We start from the raw sequence: 19,730 nt of genomic DNA, 5'->3' as shown, positions 1-19,730 counted from the left end.
CCTTCGGAGAGTGTTAGGCCGGCACTACACCGGTGCTCTCTAAAGGTTTTCTTCGATTGTTCTTGTCGTGCAGGTTCGCTTTGAGTCGCGAGTACGGTGTGATCTATTGGTGACAATTTTCAACGTCATCAGTAGACATCTAGCTTCTCAGATTCCCCACCTCAGCTTCAAGCATATCTATCGTGAAGCTAATAGATATGCTGATAGATTAGCTTACTTAGGTAGCTGTCAATGTTTAGATTTTAATTCCTTCTTTTGTCCGCGTGTGGACTTGGTGCCTCTTGTTTTAGTTGATTGTCAGGGGCTGGTTGTAAACAGGCTTTGTCCTGAGCTTTTGTATTTTCCCTAGTCTTTTAATCAAATATTCCTTTTTACCCAAAAAAAAAAAAAAAACAACAAAAGTTATTAAAAAAAAAAAAAAAAAAAAAGTGTGTGTTCAAGAAGGTATTATAGTATAGTATAGCATAATAAGCTTCCTTCCCTGATCTGCTACTGCTATGTCAAAATTCTGTAGAGTCTAAACCAAACCAAACCGAAACCATATATTCCAAAGCTGTTTTTGATTTTTCAGGTATGCTTCCTTCCACTTCCATTCCCCCGGATTTATTCAATAAGCTGCCGTTTCAGTTCTTGTTTTATATCTTTATCTTTTCTTAGCTTTCTTTTCCTACGGTTTCATTGTTTTCTTTCTGCTACTCTGACTAAAAGTTTTAACTTTCCGTTTGGTTCCCAAGAAAACGGAGGATTTTAAATTCTGGGTATTTTGCCTTATCTTTTGTTGTATGGTTCTCAGTGAGTTAGGATTAATTTGACTGGATATTCTTGTTTCTTGAATGATCAACAAGTTATATCTCACTTACACTCACTGCCAATCAGGGATTTCTTGTTTAGAAAACTTACTCCTTTTTTTTATTTTTTTAAATTTAAGTGGAAATAGTAATTTTGCTTGTATGCCAAGTGGGTTTTCTATAATATAAATTTAGGGTCCCCTAAATAAGTTTGCTCAATTGCTAATGTTTCTTTTTTTTTAAAAAATGAAATTTGCGAATTTGTTTGGAGATTTCCTTGATTGGTTAATTTTTCCCATTTGTTTGATCTATCAAAATACCTAATTGCTCATTTGTTTGGATTCCCCTTTTATTGATTGATTAAATTGGTAATTCCTTGATTTAAATATATGTTTTAAGTTAAGTTTTTGATCCTCAATCATTGTTGATAAATCCTTACTGGGTATATATCTCCTTTGCAAGTGCAATATCCTTCGCGGTTAGGCTATTGAGTTATTATTCTGATGGTTGAAGATTCTAGGTTTAGTAATGATGGAGTGGTAGGCAAAAAAATAATATAAATATTTGAGATGGGATCTATCAAAAATAAATATTAGAGAAGGAAACTCCTAATGAGAAGGTGCTAGTTGAAGACTTGAAGCACTGATTAGGGGCATTTTACAAGCTTGAAAATCTGCAGCTTTTTTTATATATGTTACTTGATGTTATTTCATTTTTGTTTATTCTTCACTTTTGGTCCCATGGTTTGGTGTTGTAAAACATGAAGTAACATGTTGAATCATTGATGTCAAATAGATTTGAGCTGACAAATGGGGAAAAGGAAGTCAAAGGCTAAGCCTCCACCAAAGAAGCGAATGGACAAGCTTGATACTGTCTTCAGTTGCCCCTTCTGCAATCATGGAACCAGTGTCGAATGTCGTATGTTAGTATTTATTAAGATTCATTTCCCTCTGGTACATGATGTTTTGTGGCTCTGTCTGTTTTGATTGAAATATAATTTTGGAATGCTTTCTTGGACTATATGGATATGCGCTTCTTAAATTCATTTCAGCTGTTTTCCAGTTCGTTTTTATGATGAAATTACTTTTCACAGAGATATACACTAATGAATATTTGGGAGAAACATTGTTATATGACAAGTTGACATCTTTCACTTTACTTCTGGAGTTTTATTTTTATGTTGTGTCATCTTCACCATTTTTTTTTTTTGGGGGGGGGGGGGGGGATGTTCTGATGAGTGTTTCCATCTTATTGAGTTTGCCTTTCTTGTTATGCACCTTTTGCTGAGATTGTTCATGACACATGCAAAATTTAAGTTGTATTTCCTACTTGGGTTGTGCTTTGCGCTTATTCAATGGATCATTTACCTATAAAAAAAACAAAAAGTTATGAAAATGGGGCAGCTCAAATTCTGGTTAAAAATCTATCAACTGGATGTCCATATTTTACATCTACTGAATTGCTGTATCATACCCAACTGAAACTTGATGAAATGTTATCATCATTGTGTTATTTTTGGAGGGAAAAATAATTCTTCCATCTTTATTTTCATGGCATAATTTTCATTAATTAGAAAATGTGAGTGGGAATTTTATTATTAACATGAGGTAAATATCCTTAATAGCATTGAAATTCTTGTGCTGCCTAATAATTCTTCAATCTGGTAGCAGGGTATGCAACCAAGCACTCAAATTAAATGTTAGCTGGAATCAAAGCTTTAAGCATGCTTTTTTTCTTTTTGGTTAATTTCTTTTGCTGTTAAAATAATATCCTTGTGCTTGAATATGTGAGAGATGGTGTTAGTTTTCAAAAACAGATGTTAAATGTGATATATGTTATTAACTTATTTCTAAATATTATTATACGATTCTTTCCCTTATTGGGAGAGCTTTTTTTCTTCCAAGTGACAGGAAGAAAGTTGTATCTTTGGAGTTTGTTTGAGGCATGGAGTTTTTGTTCCATATCATAGAGGATGATGAATCATTACACTTCTAGTTCTCTAATTGTTTCTTTATTAAAACTTGTATTTATCATGAGACAGTAAATTTCAATCAAAAGGCCATGATTGGTTTAGTTTGTGTGGTCCTGAACATAAATTTTGTATAGTATGTATAGGAACTGAAATTATATTTTGTTTCAGTGATATGAAGAACTTGATTGGAGAAGCTCTTTGTGGGATCTGCCAAGAGAGTTTTAGTACAACTATAACAGGTACGTACACTATTATCCTTGGCTTTGGAGAATTAGCTATTGAAGTCTTTCTTTTTATTTTTTAAAAAAAAGCTATTGAAGTCTTCCCAAACAGGGACGGTGTGTGTGCATGCACGATTTCTATGGTTTCAGGACTTTTTATGTGTGTGGATTATCAAAATGGCTCTTGGTTTCCTTGAAATGTTTGCTGAATCCAACTGAATTTATGACCTGTTTATATTTATTTCCTGGGGATTGGCCTTTTTCTTATTTGGTTTGACTTTCACTTGCTTTCTTCTGTAATCCTTTTGACAAATAATATCATTGGGGACTAATCTTTCTTTTATCTTGTTTTTGCAGCTTTAACCGAACCCATAGATATGTAAGTTGAAAATTTTATATGAATTGTATCCAAAACTAGAGAATTGGTTTTTCCTGATATCCTATGATCTCACACATACTATATCTTTTTACTGCAGATATAGCGAATGGATTGATGAATGTGAGCGGGTCAACAACCTTGAAGATGATGGTGCGTAGGAAGCCATTAAGATGTTAATAATGCTGTTTCTCTGTTGGAAGAGAGAGAGCAAACCAAAAAGTATGTAGCTACTGTGTCTGGGTGTCTTGAGAGGACCTCGTTGGTGAGGTCACCATATTTCTGAATTCGATATAGGACTTCTCCATGTATAGTAAGTTTGTAATACTTTAGACGACAGTTTGGTAAACATATGAATCTTCTAACTTAATCGGGGGTTGTTTCAGATAATGCCGTTATTGGGTAAAACATTTAAGTCATGCTTTATCAATAGGAGCATTACCTTCCCCAAAAAAGCATTTTATTTATTTTTTCATTCTCACTTAACAATACTTTTTTTTTTGGCATTCCATAACATTAAAATAAGGACAAAGTTTGGCTACAAACTTACTTGTATTCAATAATTACAACTTCCACTAAAAAAATTAACATATTTAGTATCTACATATTTTGAAAATTTAACTATTAAATTGTATGCTCTATATATTTTTAATATATATGTCAAATTTCATATTAATCAGATATTATTTACTATTCAATTTGTAAACTTATTTTTTATGAATAATGTTAGACTACAAAAACTTGAAAATTAAACATTTAATTGATAACATAATTATTAATCTTTTGGAAAATTTGCAAGTATAGAGGCTATAAGAAGAAAATTTAATCTAATGGTGGATTTGTCATAATTCATATTCAATAAAAAGATATTGAGTGTAGTTGTAGCCTAAGGTTACAATCAAGTTTATAGCCAAACTTTTTTCTTAAAATAATATGTTTTCTACCCAAAATAACAGGAGCATGCCGACGCAATTAAAAAAAAGGGGAAAAAAAACCATATCTAAAAAATCCAAATTTGAGATCACACAACATTAAATCCAACGACCGCCACAACAACCTCAATGTCGAAGCCACCACTACAATGGTGTTGCTGTAATTCACCTACAAACAAGGTTTCTCACCAAACTAGTTTGGAGAGAAATCCTTCAAACTTATCATATATCTTTTTATTGAATGTGAATTTTGAAAATATAATTCTTGAATTGCACGTTCTTTATGTTCTTAACACGCATGTTAAGTTTCGTTCAAATAAGATATTATTTACTATTCAGTCAATGAACTTATTTTTTATGCATAATTTTAGATCACAAAAACTTGAAATTTAAACATTTGTTGATGAGTTAGCTATTGGTCTTTCATCTTCTTGAAATTTTACAAGTATGAAGGATATATAAGAACATGCAATCCAATGATTAGATTTTCAAAATTCATATCTAATTAAAAATATATACAAAGAATTTGAACAGTTTCTCTCTAAACTAGTTTAGAGAGAGACCTTCTCCCCTACTAAGTAATACCAAGCCCATGGCCAAATCGTCCGCTGCTGCCAAAACCCAAAACCAATCCACCTCCAACCTAGTCCAACCACCACCAGCACAAATCAACCATTGCCCAACAAACCCAAATCAACCACCAAAACCCCAAATAATAATAATGAAACAAAATCAAAATCCACTGTTGTAAGTTTGTAACAAACTTTACCCAAATGAGGAAGCATCACTGAGAGTTTTTAACTTTTAAATGTTTCAAGTTATAAATTTTTTGCATTTTGGATCCTCAAATGTAGATAGTATTTTGTGCTTTTTTTATTTTTTATTTTTTATTAACAATGGGAGTTGCTTTACATTTGCATTCCCAAATGGGAATGTTTAACAATCAAAAGTGGCTTAGTTTAAAACAGGCTAGGGAGGGAGTTATGCTACCGTTCTTTTAGCATAATGGTTTTTTTTTTTGGGTGCTTGTGTGTGTGTGTGTGTGTGTGTGTTGGGGGGGGGGGGTGGGGTGTGGGTGGGGTGTTGTTGGTTTAGTCTAGAAAGTGCTGACTTGACCAAAAAGATGTGACTCGATGTGGTGTAAAACAATTTCCTCTATTGTTCACTATTGAACCTCCCCTCCCTAATCCCTTGACAAATTTGAGGGACCAGTTGTCCTATTACCCATCTAAAAATGACCAACGGGCAGGAGTTATTGACCAAAATGTTCCAAAACTCATTAATTGAGGTTGAGCTCCGTCCCTCTACCCACCCCACCCCCTCGACCTTTCTCTCATCACCTTTCTTTTCTTTTTCTTTTTTTTTTTTTTTTTTGCTTATTTTATCTACTTTGTGCTATTAGTGTTTTGCAAAAAATTATTCATACACATGAAGAGTCCTCCTTCCTCTTGTGAGAGGAGGGATGACTCTTCTTATAGGAGTGAATAATTCAATGTCCTTCGCAAATATTTCATCCATGTTGACAACCATTGGGTTGTTACATACTCTCCCTTTAAAAGCAAGAATCAAACTTGTATTCCTTAAATTCAACCCACTCTATCCTGAAAAATAAAAAAATTTGTGATCTCCACTTTGGAAACATAAATGCCTCAAAAAAAAATTTATTTATTTATTTTAATTGGCCTAATGTTTAAGTCTATAATCCAATTAACATATCTCACAAATTTAAGAGATTTTGCTTTGATACCATTTTGTTAGCATTGGGAGTTCTAAAACTCCCAATTTGCCATTTAAAACCATCTAACCACAAAAACTAAGCATTATCCGGATTGTTATTCCTAAAAACTTTTGCAACCCTGCTACAGTAACAACTTACCTATAAGATGTTACTGTAGCTATGGCAATCTAAAAATTTGTGATTTACACTTTGGAAACATAAATGCCTCGAAAAAAAAAAATGATTTATTTATTTTAATTGGCCTAATGTTCAAGTTTATAATCCAATTAACATATCTCACGAATTTAAGAGATATTGCTTTGATACCATTTTGTTAGCATTGGGAGTTCTAAAACTCCCAATTTGCCATTTTAAACCACCTAACCGCAAAACTCTAAGCATATTTCGGATTGTTATTCCTAAAAACTTTTGCAACCCAGCTACAACAACTTACTTATAAGATGTTACTGTAGCTGTAGCAAGTGTTTATTTTTTTAATAGTTTTTAATCTCTCTCTCTCTCTCTCTCTCTCTCTCTCTCTCTCTCTCTCTCTCTCTCTCTCTCTCCTTGCCACCAGTGTGGATTGACCACTGTGGGTTGTGGGTGGGTGGGGTTTGGGTTTAAATTGGTGGTGTTGGCTTCAATGGATTTGTTTCGATGGTGTTGGAGAGAGAAAGGGATGGAGAGGTAGAGAGAGAAAAGAGAGATTAGTTGTTGATTTATAATATTTTATTGGGTAGTTTATATTATTATAATAGGTTGTGTCTTAAAAATAAGAAATGATATGTAGTGTGAGTTGTAAAATGATATTTTAAAACGGATAAAATAACTTTTTGTGTGTTAAAATAGATATATATATATATATATTTTAAAATACCTGGATGCTAATGCTCTTAGAATCTAAGACTCATTATGTGAAATCTCAAGGCTTAACTAGCCTTAAAATCATATCAATCATACAAAGCAACTAATCTTGATACCAATTGTACCAAGTTTGCTATCATATCATCCAAATTAGCATCAATTGGGGCATTACATACATCCCCCTCCCTCCAAAAGATATTTTGTCATAGAAATCGCACTATTATTCTCTAAATTCAACCCACCATAACCTAAAAACTCTCCAAATTTGAGATCGTTAACATTTGAGAAATTTAAAAATCTCCAAAAGTTTTATTTTCCCCTTCTTAATCAACCTAATGTTCAAGCCTATAATCTGATCAACATATCTCACAAATTCGAGACCTATTACTCTAATACCTTTCTTTCACGACCCTACTCTATCATGCGAAATCTCAAGACCATACTAGCCTCAAAATCATATCAATCACATAACGCAACACAACTAAACTCAAAATCAATTCCACTAAGTTTTCAAGTAGATCATCCAAATTTGCAACCATTAAAGTGTTACACCTATGACGGTTGAGAAGAAGTTGTAAAACAAAATGACATGTATAATTGACAAGAAAAAGAATTCTCCATCACATTGTTAGTCAACATTTTCGAGAAGCTTTCTGCCTTGCTCATTCTTCTTGAAAGCCTATCGAAGTCACTTTGAGTGCTAGTCAACATTTTCGAGAAGCTTTCTGCCTTGCTCATTCTTCTTGAAAGCCTATCGAAGTCACTTTGAGTGCTAGTCAACATTTTCGAGAAGCTTTCTGCCTTGCACATTCTTCTTGAAAGCCTATCGAAGTCACTTTGAGTGCTATAATTTAAATAGATACTCTGAGAGAGAGAGAGAGAGAGAGAGAGAGAGAGAGAGAGAGAGAGAGAGAGAGAGAGAGAGAGAGAGAGAGAGAGAGAGCTTTGTAGTTGAATTTAATTGGGAAATTTAAGAAATGCAATGCAAATAGTATCCTCTTTCCTAAAATAATTAAATTAAACTTTTTTTTTTTTTTTGAGAAGATAAATTAAACCATATAACTTATTGGCTAACGTAATGCAACTATATGGTTAAATTTAATTACGCTTTTTGGTGGTTTACTCTTTTATTGAGTTGTATTTTTAAATGATGTGTCATTTTAATTGAACTAGTCATAAAGATTGCCATCTTATTAGTATCTTCCCATTCCACTAATGTGAATAGGCAGAATGATGACATTAAAAATGAATTTAAAACATAAAGGACATGCTTGGTAGGAGGATTTTCGTTTTTGTTTTCAAAACAGTATGATTTTTTTTTTTTTCAAAAAATTGAAATTGAAACTAGTTTTCTAATAATAATTTTTATATTATACGAGTTTGGCTTTCACTTCTAAGAATAATTTTCAAAATCCAAAAAACAAAAATTGTTTGGAAGACCATTTTTATTTTTGAGATTTTTTATAAAAAAAATATAAAAAGTAACGTATAGAATCTGTAGATTACTTTTATTTTTATTTTTTTTTAAGGATAATTATAAGGAAATAGAGTTTATGTACTTTTTTTTGTATAATATAGAGTTCAAATTTGAAGTGTGAGAATTTTTTTATGATAAAGATAAGCTCCTTAATTTAAGAGATAGAAGAGTTTGGACAAATCTATGGGTACACTATTTTCAATTTATTTGCAACTATGTCATTAAAAACATTTTATGTATCTTAAAAACATCCTCTTAGTTGTTTTCAAAATCTTGTTTTGAACAAGAAAAATATGATACAATTTTCAAAAAACTGTATTTAGAAAACATTAGCTAAACAATAAATTCAAGTGTGGGACCCACGATTTTATGGATTGCAAAAGAAAAAAACTATATTTAAATAATCTTACCAAAAAGACCCTAAGAAATAAGAAATTAAAAATTTTAAAGCATAGGGTTTCAAAATCAAAATAAGAATCATCCCAAAATGTATGGGTGTAATTTGCATTTTACATTTGATATTTCCATTTCACTAATGTGAATGGACCGAATGAGGACATTAAAAATGAATTTAAAATATTAAGGGCCTGATTGGTAGGAGGATTTTTATTTAGTTATTTTCAAAATAGTATAAAAACAATTTTCAAAAAATTGACCTTGAAACTAGTTTTCATATAATAATTTTTATATTTTACATGTTTGGCTCCCACTTTTAAGAACAATTTTCAAAATACAAGAAAACAAAATTAATTGTTTAGGAGACCATTTCTATTTTTAAGATTAAAAAAAAATATATTTACAAAAAGTAACGTATAGAATTTGTAGCTTACTTTTTTTGTGGATAATGATAAGGGAATAGAGATCATCATGTACTTTTTATTTTCTTTTTTATAATGATAAATTTCAACAATAAATTCAAGTGTGAGACCAACTATTTTATGGATTGCAAAAAAAAAAAAAATTATATTTAAATATTTTTACCAAATAGACCCATAAGAAATTAAAAAATTTTAAAGCATAAGGGATCAAAAAAAAATAAAAACCATCCCAAAATGTATAGGTGTAATTTTCATTTTAGTTATAAGATTAATATAAACATTAGCAATAACTAGGTTCACTAAGTTTATAGACCTATTAACAAATCTTAAATGAAATTGTTTAAGTGTCACTTTAACTTGGTTTCAACATATTACTCAAGTTAAAATCTTGTTACTCGTTCATATCTTGTCACATAGTTTTAGAGGTCTCAAAGAAAACTTTCATTATATATTTAATCTTTCATTACAATTTTCACATCTTTATTGTAATATAAAATATATTTTTATTTAAGTTCAAACTCAATTATGTATTTAAAACTTTCATTAGAAAAAAAAAATCTTATCACATCATATTTATATTTCTTTAAAGGCAGAATATATAATTTCATATACAAATTTAATCATAATAAGACACATATTAATAATTATTATAGTTATAAAATTTAATATTTAACTAACAAATAGAAGAGTAAAAAAATCATATTTTGTCAAAAAAAAAAATTATTACACCAGTTACTTACTTACTCAAATGAACCAAAACACCTTGTTATTAAAATTAGGGTAAATTAAAAAGTTGGTCCATATCCTTTACACCATATGTTAATTTGGTGCTTAACCTTTTAGTAATGTCAATTTGGTCCCTAACATTCTCAGTGTTGTATCAATTTAGTCCATACCATATCAACAACCAATTGTATCACCACGTTAGAGTCAGATTAAAAAATATATATATAAAAAACCCAAATTAACATGGTTCACAACAAGGAACACAAAATCTAAATCAAACACACAAAAAAAAAAAAAAATCACAATAACCAAATTTTGTTTCATTCTGTAATATTTCAATTTACCCAATTAACAAAAAAAGAAAAGAAATCAAGCTTAAAATTTTCCCAAAAACAAACAAGGCCTTATCAAATTAAAACGCCTAATTCTCTGTGATCCTTTGGATTTTTCTGCTAGCCTAATTCTTTTGCTTAATAGGTAAACTGGCAAGTCCAAGTTCTTGCCTCTTTCCTTCGGTCGCTTTTTCATTTTCGAATTCTTTGGGATCCAAAGTTTGGGTTTTGTTAGAATGAACTCATCATGAAGTCCTAAGAAGGTCTTGATATCCTATTGGTAAGTCTTGGTTAATTGTAATTTTATACTTCAAATCTGGGTGTGAGAGACCGTGAAAATTGGGTGCTCTCAACAAAGAGATTTGGGTGCTTTTAAGGACACCTCTTTCTTTGGGTAAGTGGTGTGGAGTTGTTAGTTATTTTTTATACAAAAAAAATAAGAAAAATAAATACAAATTACATGATCAAAATACTTCATTGTCATTGATTGAATAAAGAAAAGTACAACTTTGGTAAATTAACCTTACAAGGCTTTGGGTCCTAGTTACAATCTATGCAAAAGAATACAAAGCTTTGGTCCTAGTTACAATTTACCAAAATTAAAAGACAAAACACTAATCTACCTATCCAAAAATCCGAAGCTCGGGGGCTAGGTTACGGAATGAGAAGGTGTTAGACACCCATTTCGCCTAGACAGAGTTTGGTCTTCTAGACTCTATTGACCAATATACCCTTTTTGCATGATGTTAAATGATATATTGAACACACATGACACACATTTAACAAAATTAATTTAAATAAATTTGCCTTATGGATGTGTCCTCTTTTTCAAGAAAATTGAGATCTGTTTTGTGAATAAAAAATTGGATTTGTAAAAAAAATCAGATCTTTTTTTTATGTAAAAGAAAGAAAAAGATTTGTGTTAAAAAGTACCAGATTTTTTTTTGTGAATAAAAAAAATTGGATTTGTAAAGAAAATCAGATATGTTTTTATGTAAAAGGAATAAGAAAAAGACTTTTTGAAAGAGGATCCACATTCATAAGATAAATTTATTATACATGCATCATATAAAAAAATAAAGACAAGACTTCAACCTAACTTTCAATTCCTTCTTTTAAATTTCAAACTCTGCAATTTTGTAATAGAGAAAACTTTTTCTAAAAAAATTAGATTTGTATTTAATGAAAATACAGATCAATTTTTATGTTTAGAAAAAATCAGATCTGTATTTAATGAAAATGCAGATTAGTTTTTGTGTTAAAAATTCAGATCTAAAAATACAGATCAATTTTTGAACTAAAAAATACAGATTAGTTTTTGAACTAAAAAAAAAATCAGATCTGAAAAATATAGATCAATTTTTGAGCTTAGAGAAAATCAGATTTGAAAATACATATCAGTTTTTGTGTTTAGAGAAAATCAGATATGAAAATATAGATCAGTTTTTGGTTTTCATAAAAGAATTTTTGTTAGCCATTGTAGATTTTGAAACTTAAGACAGAGTTACAATAAACAATCACCTAAGCACATGTTAAAGAAAATTCTAGTAACTTATTTAAGCATGGTAACCATATCAAGAATTGAACATAATAAAAGTATGCTAAACATATTCATGCATCAAACAATAACCAAAATTAATGAAAGAAGAAAAGAAAGAAGAAAAACAGAATACCTCTTGCATGAACGTACTCTTATAATGAAAGAATTAGAATTCAGAAAAATTTGTTCACCTTTTTGAAGCCTAAAATACTTTACTTACAAAAAAGAAGTTCCTAAAGCAAAAGCCTCTTGAACATCTTTAATGTAAGGGGAATTGAAAAATTAGAAGAGAAGCCCTTAATTCTGATTTGTTTCCTCTATTTATAGAGGTTGGGATGCTTAAAAAATGAGATCAGATACGAATTGGAACGTGTCCTTATCTCTAAAAAGTCATAAAAGATAGGCCTTATCTTAATCAGGGAGTCCCCAGGCTGTGCCAACAATTTGGGCCAATCGGCACTTGGGGAGTGCCGAATGGCCCTCTTGAGTGCCGAGTCTGCGTTTGAGTTTTGGTCTAATTTGGACTTTTTTTTTTTTGAGAATTTTTGAGTCGGGATTTGTACTTAGACGCATTTTTAATCTGTATTCTAAAAATTAATCACTTTTTCCCGATATTCAGGTCTTTAAAGTGATAATTATCTTGTAGATAAATATTCCAAAAAGTCTTGATTATCCACTTTATTCCCATGCAAGCAAGTCTATTTTTGACACTAACTAACAACCAATCACAAAATTAATTAATTAATTTTAATTGTTTAGCCAATCAGAATTAATTTAAATTAATCATGCATGGTCGGTTCCACCCAAACAAAATGCATGTAGATCGTGCAGACTTGATCATGTGATATCTTTCAATCTGACGGTCCGATTTGGGAATTGGACATACCATCACGACCGTTAGAATCTCAATATCATATTTATGATATACAATGAATGAAATAATTCATGTAATGCAACTCTAAATGCCGGGTATATGAATGGTCACTCTAGCCATCTTCCTTGATCAAATTATGGGTGCAAAATTGAGTGTCTACACTAGGCTTTTGATTTTCAAATCCCATGTTTCTTTGTTTTTGTGGCTTGAATATGAATTTTTCCATATTGCATCATTGTCAAGTGGGGTGGAGGTTTTGGGTACCTCTTGAACTTGTGGAGGATTCGGCAGGCAATTTCTAAGGCCGGGTTAAGTTAATTTGGACATAACAAAGATGTTACGAAGCTTGCTGGACTCGTGGGTGGCTGGCAACCTCATCGACATCATTGAGCCCATGGCCATGACCACAATCTTTACCATCTATCTTGTTTTCGACAATCATAATTGTAACTTGGATTGAATTATTTGGGAATAAACTTTCATATCATATTTTCTGGCGTGGGGAGAAATTTGGAAGGTAACCAACGGGCTTCTCTACCTCGGAACCTGGGGCGATTGAGAGGCTTCTCAATCTCAATCTTGAATTGCGGTTACCAAGGGGCTTCTCTACATCAATCTTGAATGGAAGGTAACCAAGGGGCTTCTCTACCTCGGAACCTAGGGCGATTGAAAGGCTTCTCTAACTCAATCTTGAATTGCGGCGATCAAGGGCTTCTTTACCTCGATCTGAATGGAAAGTAACCAAGAGGCTTCTCTACCTTGATCTGAATGGAAGGTAACTAAGGGGCTTCTCTACCTCGGAAGCTGGGGCGATTGAGAGGCTTCTCTATCTCAATCTTGAATGGTGGCGACCAAGGGGCTTCTCTACCACGATCTGAATAGAAGGTAACCAAGGGGCTTCTCTACCTTGGAACTTGAAGTGATTGAGAGGCTTCTCTATCTCAATCTTGAATGGTGATGACCAAGGGGCTTCTTTGCCTCGATCTGAATGGAAGGTAACCAAGAGGCTTCTCTACCTTGGAACTTGGAGTTTTGCCTTGTCATTTTGTTGTTGTTTGTTGTTGTTGAAATTTTGGACATTGTATGATTTGGTTGGAAATTCTTGTGTGATCATGTTGTAATCTTGGCTTTGGGGCATGCTTGAATTGTTGAGCTATTTGTGAACTAGTGCATCTGTGCTTCAGGTTGGAGTTGATCTGTTGGAGGAAAGCATGTGGATGATTGGAGGTTTGTAGCTTGTGGCACGCATTCAATCCTCTCAATATGTGCTCAATGAAGTGAATTGGGTAAAAGATGAGGCTTCATTAATGCTCTTTGCTTGAATCTCCATGATAATGGATCTAACACTTGTCTTTGTTGATTTTTTTGAATATCTGAATGGCAATGGCTGATGCCAACACAAGATCCTTGGAGGAGAGGATCGGAAATCTTGAACTTCAGAACCGGCAACAAGAATCTTAGTTTTATGCAAGTCGGGAAGGAGACACTGAGGGTGGCTCCTCTAAGGGTGGGTCTAAGAGATCTTCCCGCAAGCGGACCCTGAGTCCGAACGATATTTAACCAATATTTTAATTTTCCTGCAAAAACAAGAAAGTACTCTTTAGACAATTTACATTAATTTCGGTTTTTAGCTCCTTATCTTTGGATTGCTTCTGATCTTGCTGAAACTGAGATAAGACAAGTGTAGAATTCACTTGATGAAGTCTTGTAGTAAACAATTTGAACTTTTCGACCATCTTTGATGTGATTTGTACTTACTTGAATGAGGCATAGCCAAATGCCCTTAGTCTGAAAACTTATGCATGAAAAAGGTTTTTTTTTTTTTTTTTTTTTGAAAAGAGATGAGTGATTTTTACTTGTTCCAGAATGAGGGGATAAGGCATGGCCGAATGCCCCTAGTTTAAGAGATGAATGCATGACTTTGAAAAATCTTGATTTGATTAATTTTCTTGCCTTCTCCTTTTTGAAAATAGTGATGTAGGTGATTGATTTTTTTTGAAAACAAATGGACAAGGCCTGTTTAAATTGCCCCAATTTGACAATTCATGCAAATTTTTGAAAACTTTATTGCACAATCAAATTTTTGAGTGAAAAACGAAGTCATAACAGATTTGAAAAGTGTTCGAAAACAAAAAATAGGGTAAACAAGCCTTATCCGAGCTGGGTGCCGATCGGCACTTTTTAGAGTGCCGACTGGCACTTTAAGGTGCTGATAGGCACACCCAATTTTGGGCCGACTCCTTGTGCTTTTCCAATGTGTTTCTTGTGTTTTTGGGTTTTTTGAAAAATATTTTCTCCGTTTGAGATCGTGAAACACTTTTCTAGTCAACTATAAACTCTTGAAACTTATTTAAACTTGATTCAGGACTGAGGTAGCTTATTTTAGCTTCTATCCTGCAAACAAATCTCTACATCAAAGTTATCAAGAAACAATAATCACAAGCAAGAGTTATCCATGGCTAACAATCAAATTTTTTCTCATTCAACCATTCATGATATCAATAGATGGATTCGTAGCTTTGATTTTAGTACCAAGTCCAATTTTACAAGCTACAAGCTATAGGGAATCAAGGCCTTGAGGAGTGTCAAGATCAAGTGGGATTTCCTCTGTGTTGCCGTGAAGTTCTGGAATCCTGAAGATCATGTATTCTGGTTTAACACTATTGAACTTTGTCCCACAATTGAAGAATTTTTAGCTATTTTGGGTTATGATCTTGGCAAGAAATCCGTAGCAGTTTCTTGTGATCCTAGACATAGGGAGATTTTGTCCGATGCTCTAGGACTTCCTACTTCAATTACCAGTAACATGATTGAAGGGTACGTGGTGAATCTTCGTGCAGTTCTTTCAAGACTGGTTAACAAACGCACTCATGGAGTGACTGACAACATGTAGAAGAATTTTGGCTTAACTATTTGCTTCATGGGAAAACTTTTGCTTTGCTCTGGAAGGCTCGATTTTGCGGATGCTCGAGCCATAGGCATTGTGAGTCAAATTAAAGATGGTGATAATCCTGCTTCTCTGATCTTGGTAGAAACTCTTTTAGGATTGGACTCTGTATTTGATGGTTGAGAGTCACAAAAATTTCTTGGGAGTCCCTTGACTTTGCAGATATGGTTGATGGAGAGACTGAACATGATCGCCATGCCTACTGCCGTTGATTATGGTCTTGACAATTTCCTCAGTAGGGTTGTCCTCAAAACTGAGTGTCAAACTGAGAGCGATTGGGTGAAATTTCTGAACAAGAAATCCAGTGTCTCAATTCGATAGAATTGTTATTGGTGGAAGTGCCCACCCCCTTTGTTGCGATTTCTAGGATCAGATCACATCTTCATAGTTGGATTAAGGAGAGCAACTTTCTATAAGGTAGATAAACTCTTGAGACAATTCCAATATGAGTAAGGAATGCTTGGTGGGAGAGGAAGAAAACCTTTCACTCCTGTGGAGACAAATCCTACTTCTATAAGGAACATGTTGTTGGGCTTGGAGATGGAGGACTGAGTGGATCAATCTTTTGTGAAGGTTCACTTTAATAGGATGACCATAGAATATTCTAACTGGTTAGTTAACAAGATTGCAGACAAGGAGGCTGACATGGTTGCTATGAGAAAACATTCCTCAGAGACAATCAAGAAAGACACGAGGCTGAAAACTATGAGTTTAAAAGGAGGGTCAAAGACGATGAAGTACCTAGCACAGACGAAATCAATCAACAACCAAAGGAGAAAAGACTGAGGATAAAATGATCTTCTTATTTTTGGCTTTGAACATGTTTATTTTAAAAGTTGATGTGAAACTCTTAGGTTTAGGAACTTTTTAGAACTTTCAAGTTAAGGGTTTTGTTTAGGGTTTAAATTTTTAGGGTTTGGCTTTTTTATGGCTTGGTTTAGGGTTTGGGTTTTGATTTTTGTGTAATGGCATGGTTTAATGGCATGGTTAGATTTTGAATTTTTTTTTTTTTGCTTAATAGGTGAATGGTGGGTTTGGGGAAGTTGTGACTGGACCAATGTATGGTTGCCTACGTACCTCCTTGGTAGAAGGATTAGGTTATCACGTAGTTCATTTTTATTTGCCTTAACTTTTGCTTAGGCTACCCTTTCTGGTTTTCAACCTAGTAGGCTCTCTCACTTTTTTTTTTCTTTGACGAGCCTAAGAAGGGAAATAACATAATTTACAACTACTTCAGTCGTCGTGTTTTCAAACTACTACCCCAGACGTGGTATTTCTTCAATTGATCCATATTGGTTGGCTCAGTAATAGGATTTGCATCTAAGTCCATCAACCTTACTGCTCCCTCAGAGTATATTTGCTTGATAATATATGGGCCTGCCCAATTTTGCTTGAACTTCCTGTTTGTATCTTGAACTGGGGCTGGGATCTCTTTTAGCACTAAATCCCCCAACTTCAAATCTTTAGCTCTTACTTTCTTGTCAAAAGCTTTCCTAAGCCTCCTTTGATAACCTTGAATGTGATACAAGGCCTTGAGTTTCTTCTCATCCATCATGCATAATTGGTCGTATCTGCTTTGCAACCAGTCCACTTCAGGGATTTCACTCTCTAGTACTGTTCTCATTGATTGAACACCCATTTCAATGGGAAGGACTACTTCCATCCCATACACCAATGAATAAGGAGTGACTCCTGTGGAAGTTGGAATTGATGTCCTATACCCCCAAAATGCGTAGGGTAATTGTAGACTTTGAATTTTTGAATGAAAAATAAGCTGAATGTTTTAGTCATGACTTCTCTTTCTGCTTTGAGCAACCTTGAGCCCAACATAATGTGAAATGACATAATATACGTGTATTGCTGATTTGCCACAAGCCCATAAGTTCTTATATTATAATAATAATTATTATTATTATTATCAAGGTTTTACTAAATAACATATAAATAAATAAATACTCTATCTATATTTGCTTAAGATTTGATATTTTTATTTTATTTATTTTGTAAAAATTATGATATGAAAAATATATTTGAAATTTGAATTTTTATTTGAATTTGACTATTTTAGTTAATTTTTCAATTTTTATTAATTTAATATTTTTATATATATTTAAAATAATTATTAAATTAATTATGACGTCATCACGATTCGACCTCGGTTCAATCTCGGTTCGACCTTAAAAACCTTGAACCTCTCCTTTTTACGGTTCAATGAATGGTCCGAGTTTCAAAACCATGTGTCTGAGTACCAATTACCTTTTCCATTCATTTCCTCATTTTCTTCTATTGACATGCAATAAGCTGGCTCTTCTTTTTGTTCCACCACTATTGATCTAGTTTCATCTTCCTTAGTACCATCCATCATGGAGGCCATTGTTGCTAAAGTATCTGCAATTTGATTATGCATTCTTAGCACATATTGGTACTAGATCTTACTGAATTTCGAGGCCCATTTTTGGAGACATTCATGATAAGGCATCAGCCTTTCTTCCTTGATCTTCCATCTATTCTGAATCTGAGAAATTATCAAGGCTGAATCACCATATACTTTCAACTCTTTTACTCCAAGACCTAGGGTTGCTTGCAACCCCATAATGCAAGCTTCATATTTAGTGGCAGGGAAATTGAGCCTATCAGAGAATGGGATGTGTGTTCCTTTTGGAGAAATTAAGAGAATTCCAATCCCTATGATATCCTCATCCGAAAAGTCTCCTTGGATTTCTTCAGCTTCTTTAGGTGAATAGTGGGCTAAGTGATTAGCAATTGCTCTCCCCTCCACAGACTTCTGAGTCACATATTTAATATCAAATTCTGACAGAATCAAAACCCATTTAGCCGTCTTCCCATCTTGCACATAATTTTCCATTAGATATTTCAAAGGATCCATTCTTGCAATCAATAAGACCTTGAAAGCAAGCATGTAATGTCTGAGTTTGCGGGTTGCCCATACAAGTGCTACACATGTCTTTTCAAGTGGTGAATACTTCTCTTCATAAGCCAACATCTTTTTACTGATGTAGTAGATCTCATTCTCTTTCCTAGACTCCTCTAGGTATTGAGCAAGCAAAGGCCCCCATTGTTGTGTCCGTAGTTGTGAGATACAACAATAATGGCTTTTCAGGTACTGGTGGAACTAGTATTGGTTGCTTCATCAAATAATTCTTAATCTTCTCAAAAGCTTCTTGGCATTATTCATTCCATACCGTGGGAACTTCTTTCTTGAGCATTCGGAAAAGTGGCTCTCATGTTATGGTGAGCTGGGCTATGAATCTGCTGATGTACTGTATTCTCCCTAGAAACCCTTGGATCTCCTTCCCAATCCTGGGAGGCTTCATCTCTACAATTTCCTTAATTTTATCAAGATCTACTTCAATTCCCCTTTGACTTACCATAAACCCCAACAGTTTTCCAAATGTTACGCCAAAAGTGCACTTCTTTGGATTCAACCGCAATTTATAGAATTGGATTCTTTCAAAGAACTTCCGTAAAGCTGGTATATGCCGTTCACTGTCCTTAGACTTCACTATCATGTCATCAACATAAACTTCTACTTCTTTGTGGATCAAATTATGTAACAAAGTAGTGGCTATACGTTGGTAAGTAGCACTCGCATTCTTAAGGTCAAATGGCATTACCTTGTAGCAATACGTTCCCCATGGAGTAATGAAAGAGGTTTTCTCCATATCTTCTGGAGCCATCTTTATCTGATTGTATCCTGAAAAACCATCCATGAATGATAGCAAGGCATGACCTGCTGTATTATCAACTAGGATGTCAATGTGAGGCAAGGGAAAATCATCTCTTAGGCTAGCCTTATTAAGATCTTGGAAGTCTACACTCATTCTCACTTTCCCATCCTTCTTCGATACGGGAACCGCATTAGCTAACCATTCTGGGTAGCTGAACACCCTCAGAAATCCTGCATTGCATGTTTCTCAACTTCTTCCTTGATCTTGAGAGTCCATTTTGGCTTCATTCTTCTCAACTTCTGCTTGACCGGTTTCATGGTTGGATTTGTTGGAATGCAATGTTGTACTATATTTATATCAATTCCAGGCATGTCTTTGTATGACTATGCAAATGCCTCTTTGAATTCTATCAGCAGTGACACTAATGCATCTTTCTCAGAGGTGGTTAAGGTATTGC

At 33.4% G+C, this 19,730-nt stretch overlaps 1 protein-coding gene across 1 annotated transcript; it reads left to right on the top strand.

Moving 5' to 3' along the window:
- Nucleotides 1-396: 396 nt before the first annotated feature.
- Nucleotides 397-3,747, top strand: LOC115955017 (transcription elongation factor 1 homolog). Its single transcript, XM_031073040.1, has 5 exons — nucleotides 397-571; nucleotides 1,584-1,710; nucleotides 2,929-2,999; nucleotides 3,339-3,360; nucleotides 3,458-3,747. Exons 2-5 carry the CDS (start codon nucleotides 1,598-1,600, stop codon nucleotides 3,516-3,518), a joined length of 267 nt encoding a protein of 88 aa, XP_030928900.1. The 5' UTR covers nucleotides 397-571; nucleotides 1,584-1,597; the 3' UTR covers nucleotides 3,519-3,747.
- Nucleotides 3,748-19,730: the final 15,983 nt, after the last annotated feature.

The sequence above is a fragment of the Quercus lobata genome, chromosome 8 (genome assembly GCF_001633185.2).
Source record: "Quercus lobata isolate SW786 chromosome 8, ValleyOak3.0 Primary Assembly, whole genome shotgun sequence".
Lineage (NCBI taxonomy): Eukaryota > Viridiplantae > Streptophyta > Magnoliopsida > Fagales > Fagaceae > Quercus > Quercus lobata.
This window is presented reverse-complemented; position numbering and strand designations above follow the sequence as displayed.

What these genes read in the sequence shown, in the direction of transcription:
- LOC115955017 (XM_031073040.1), top strand. Translation starts at nt 1,598, where the DNA reads ATGGGGAAAAGGAAGTCAAAGGCTAAGCCTCCACCAAAGAAGCGAATG. An exon ending in ACCAGTGTCGAATGTCGTAT is followed by an intron (nt 1,711 to 2,928) that starts GTTAGTATTTAT and finishes ATTTTGTTTCAG; the next exon opens with TGATATGAAGAACTTGATTG. An exon ending in TTAACCGAACCCATAGATAT is followed by an intron (nt 3,361 to 3,457) that starts GTAAGTTGAAAA and finishes TTTTTACTGCAG; the next exon opens with ATATAGCGAATGGATTGATG.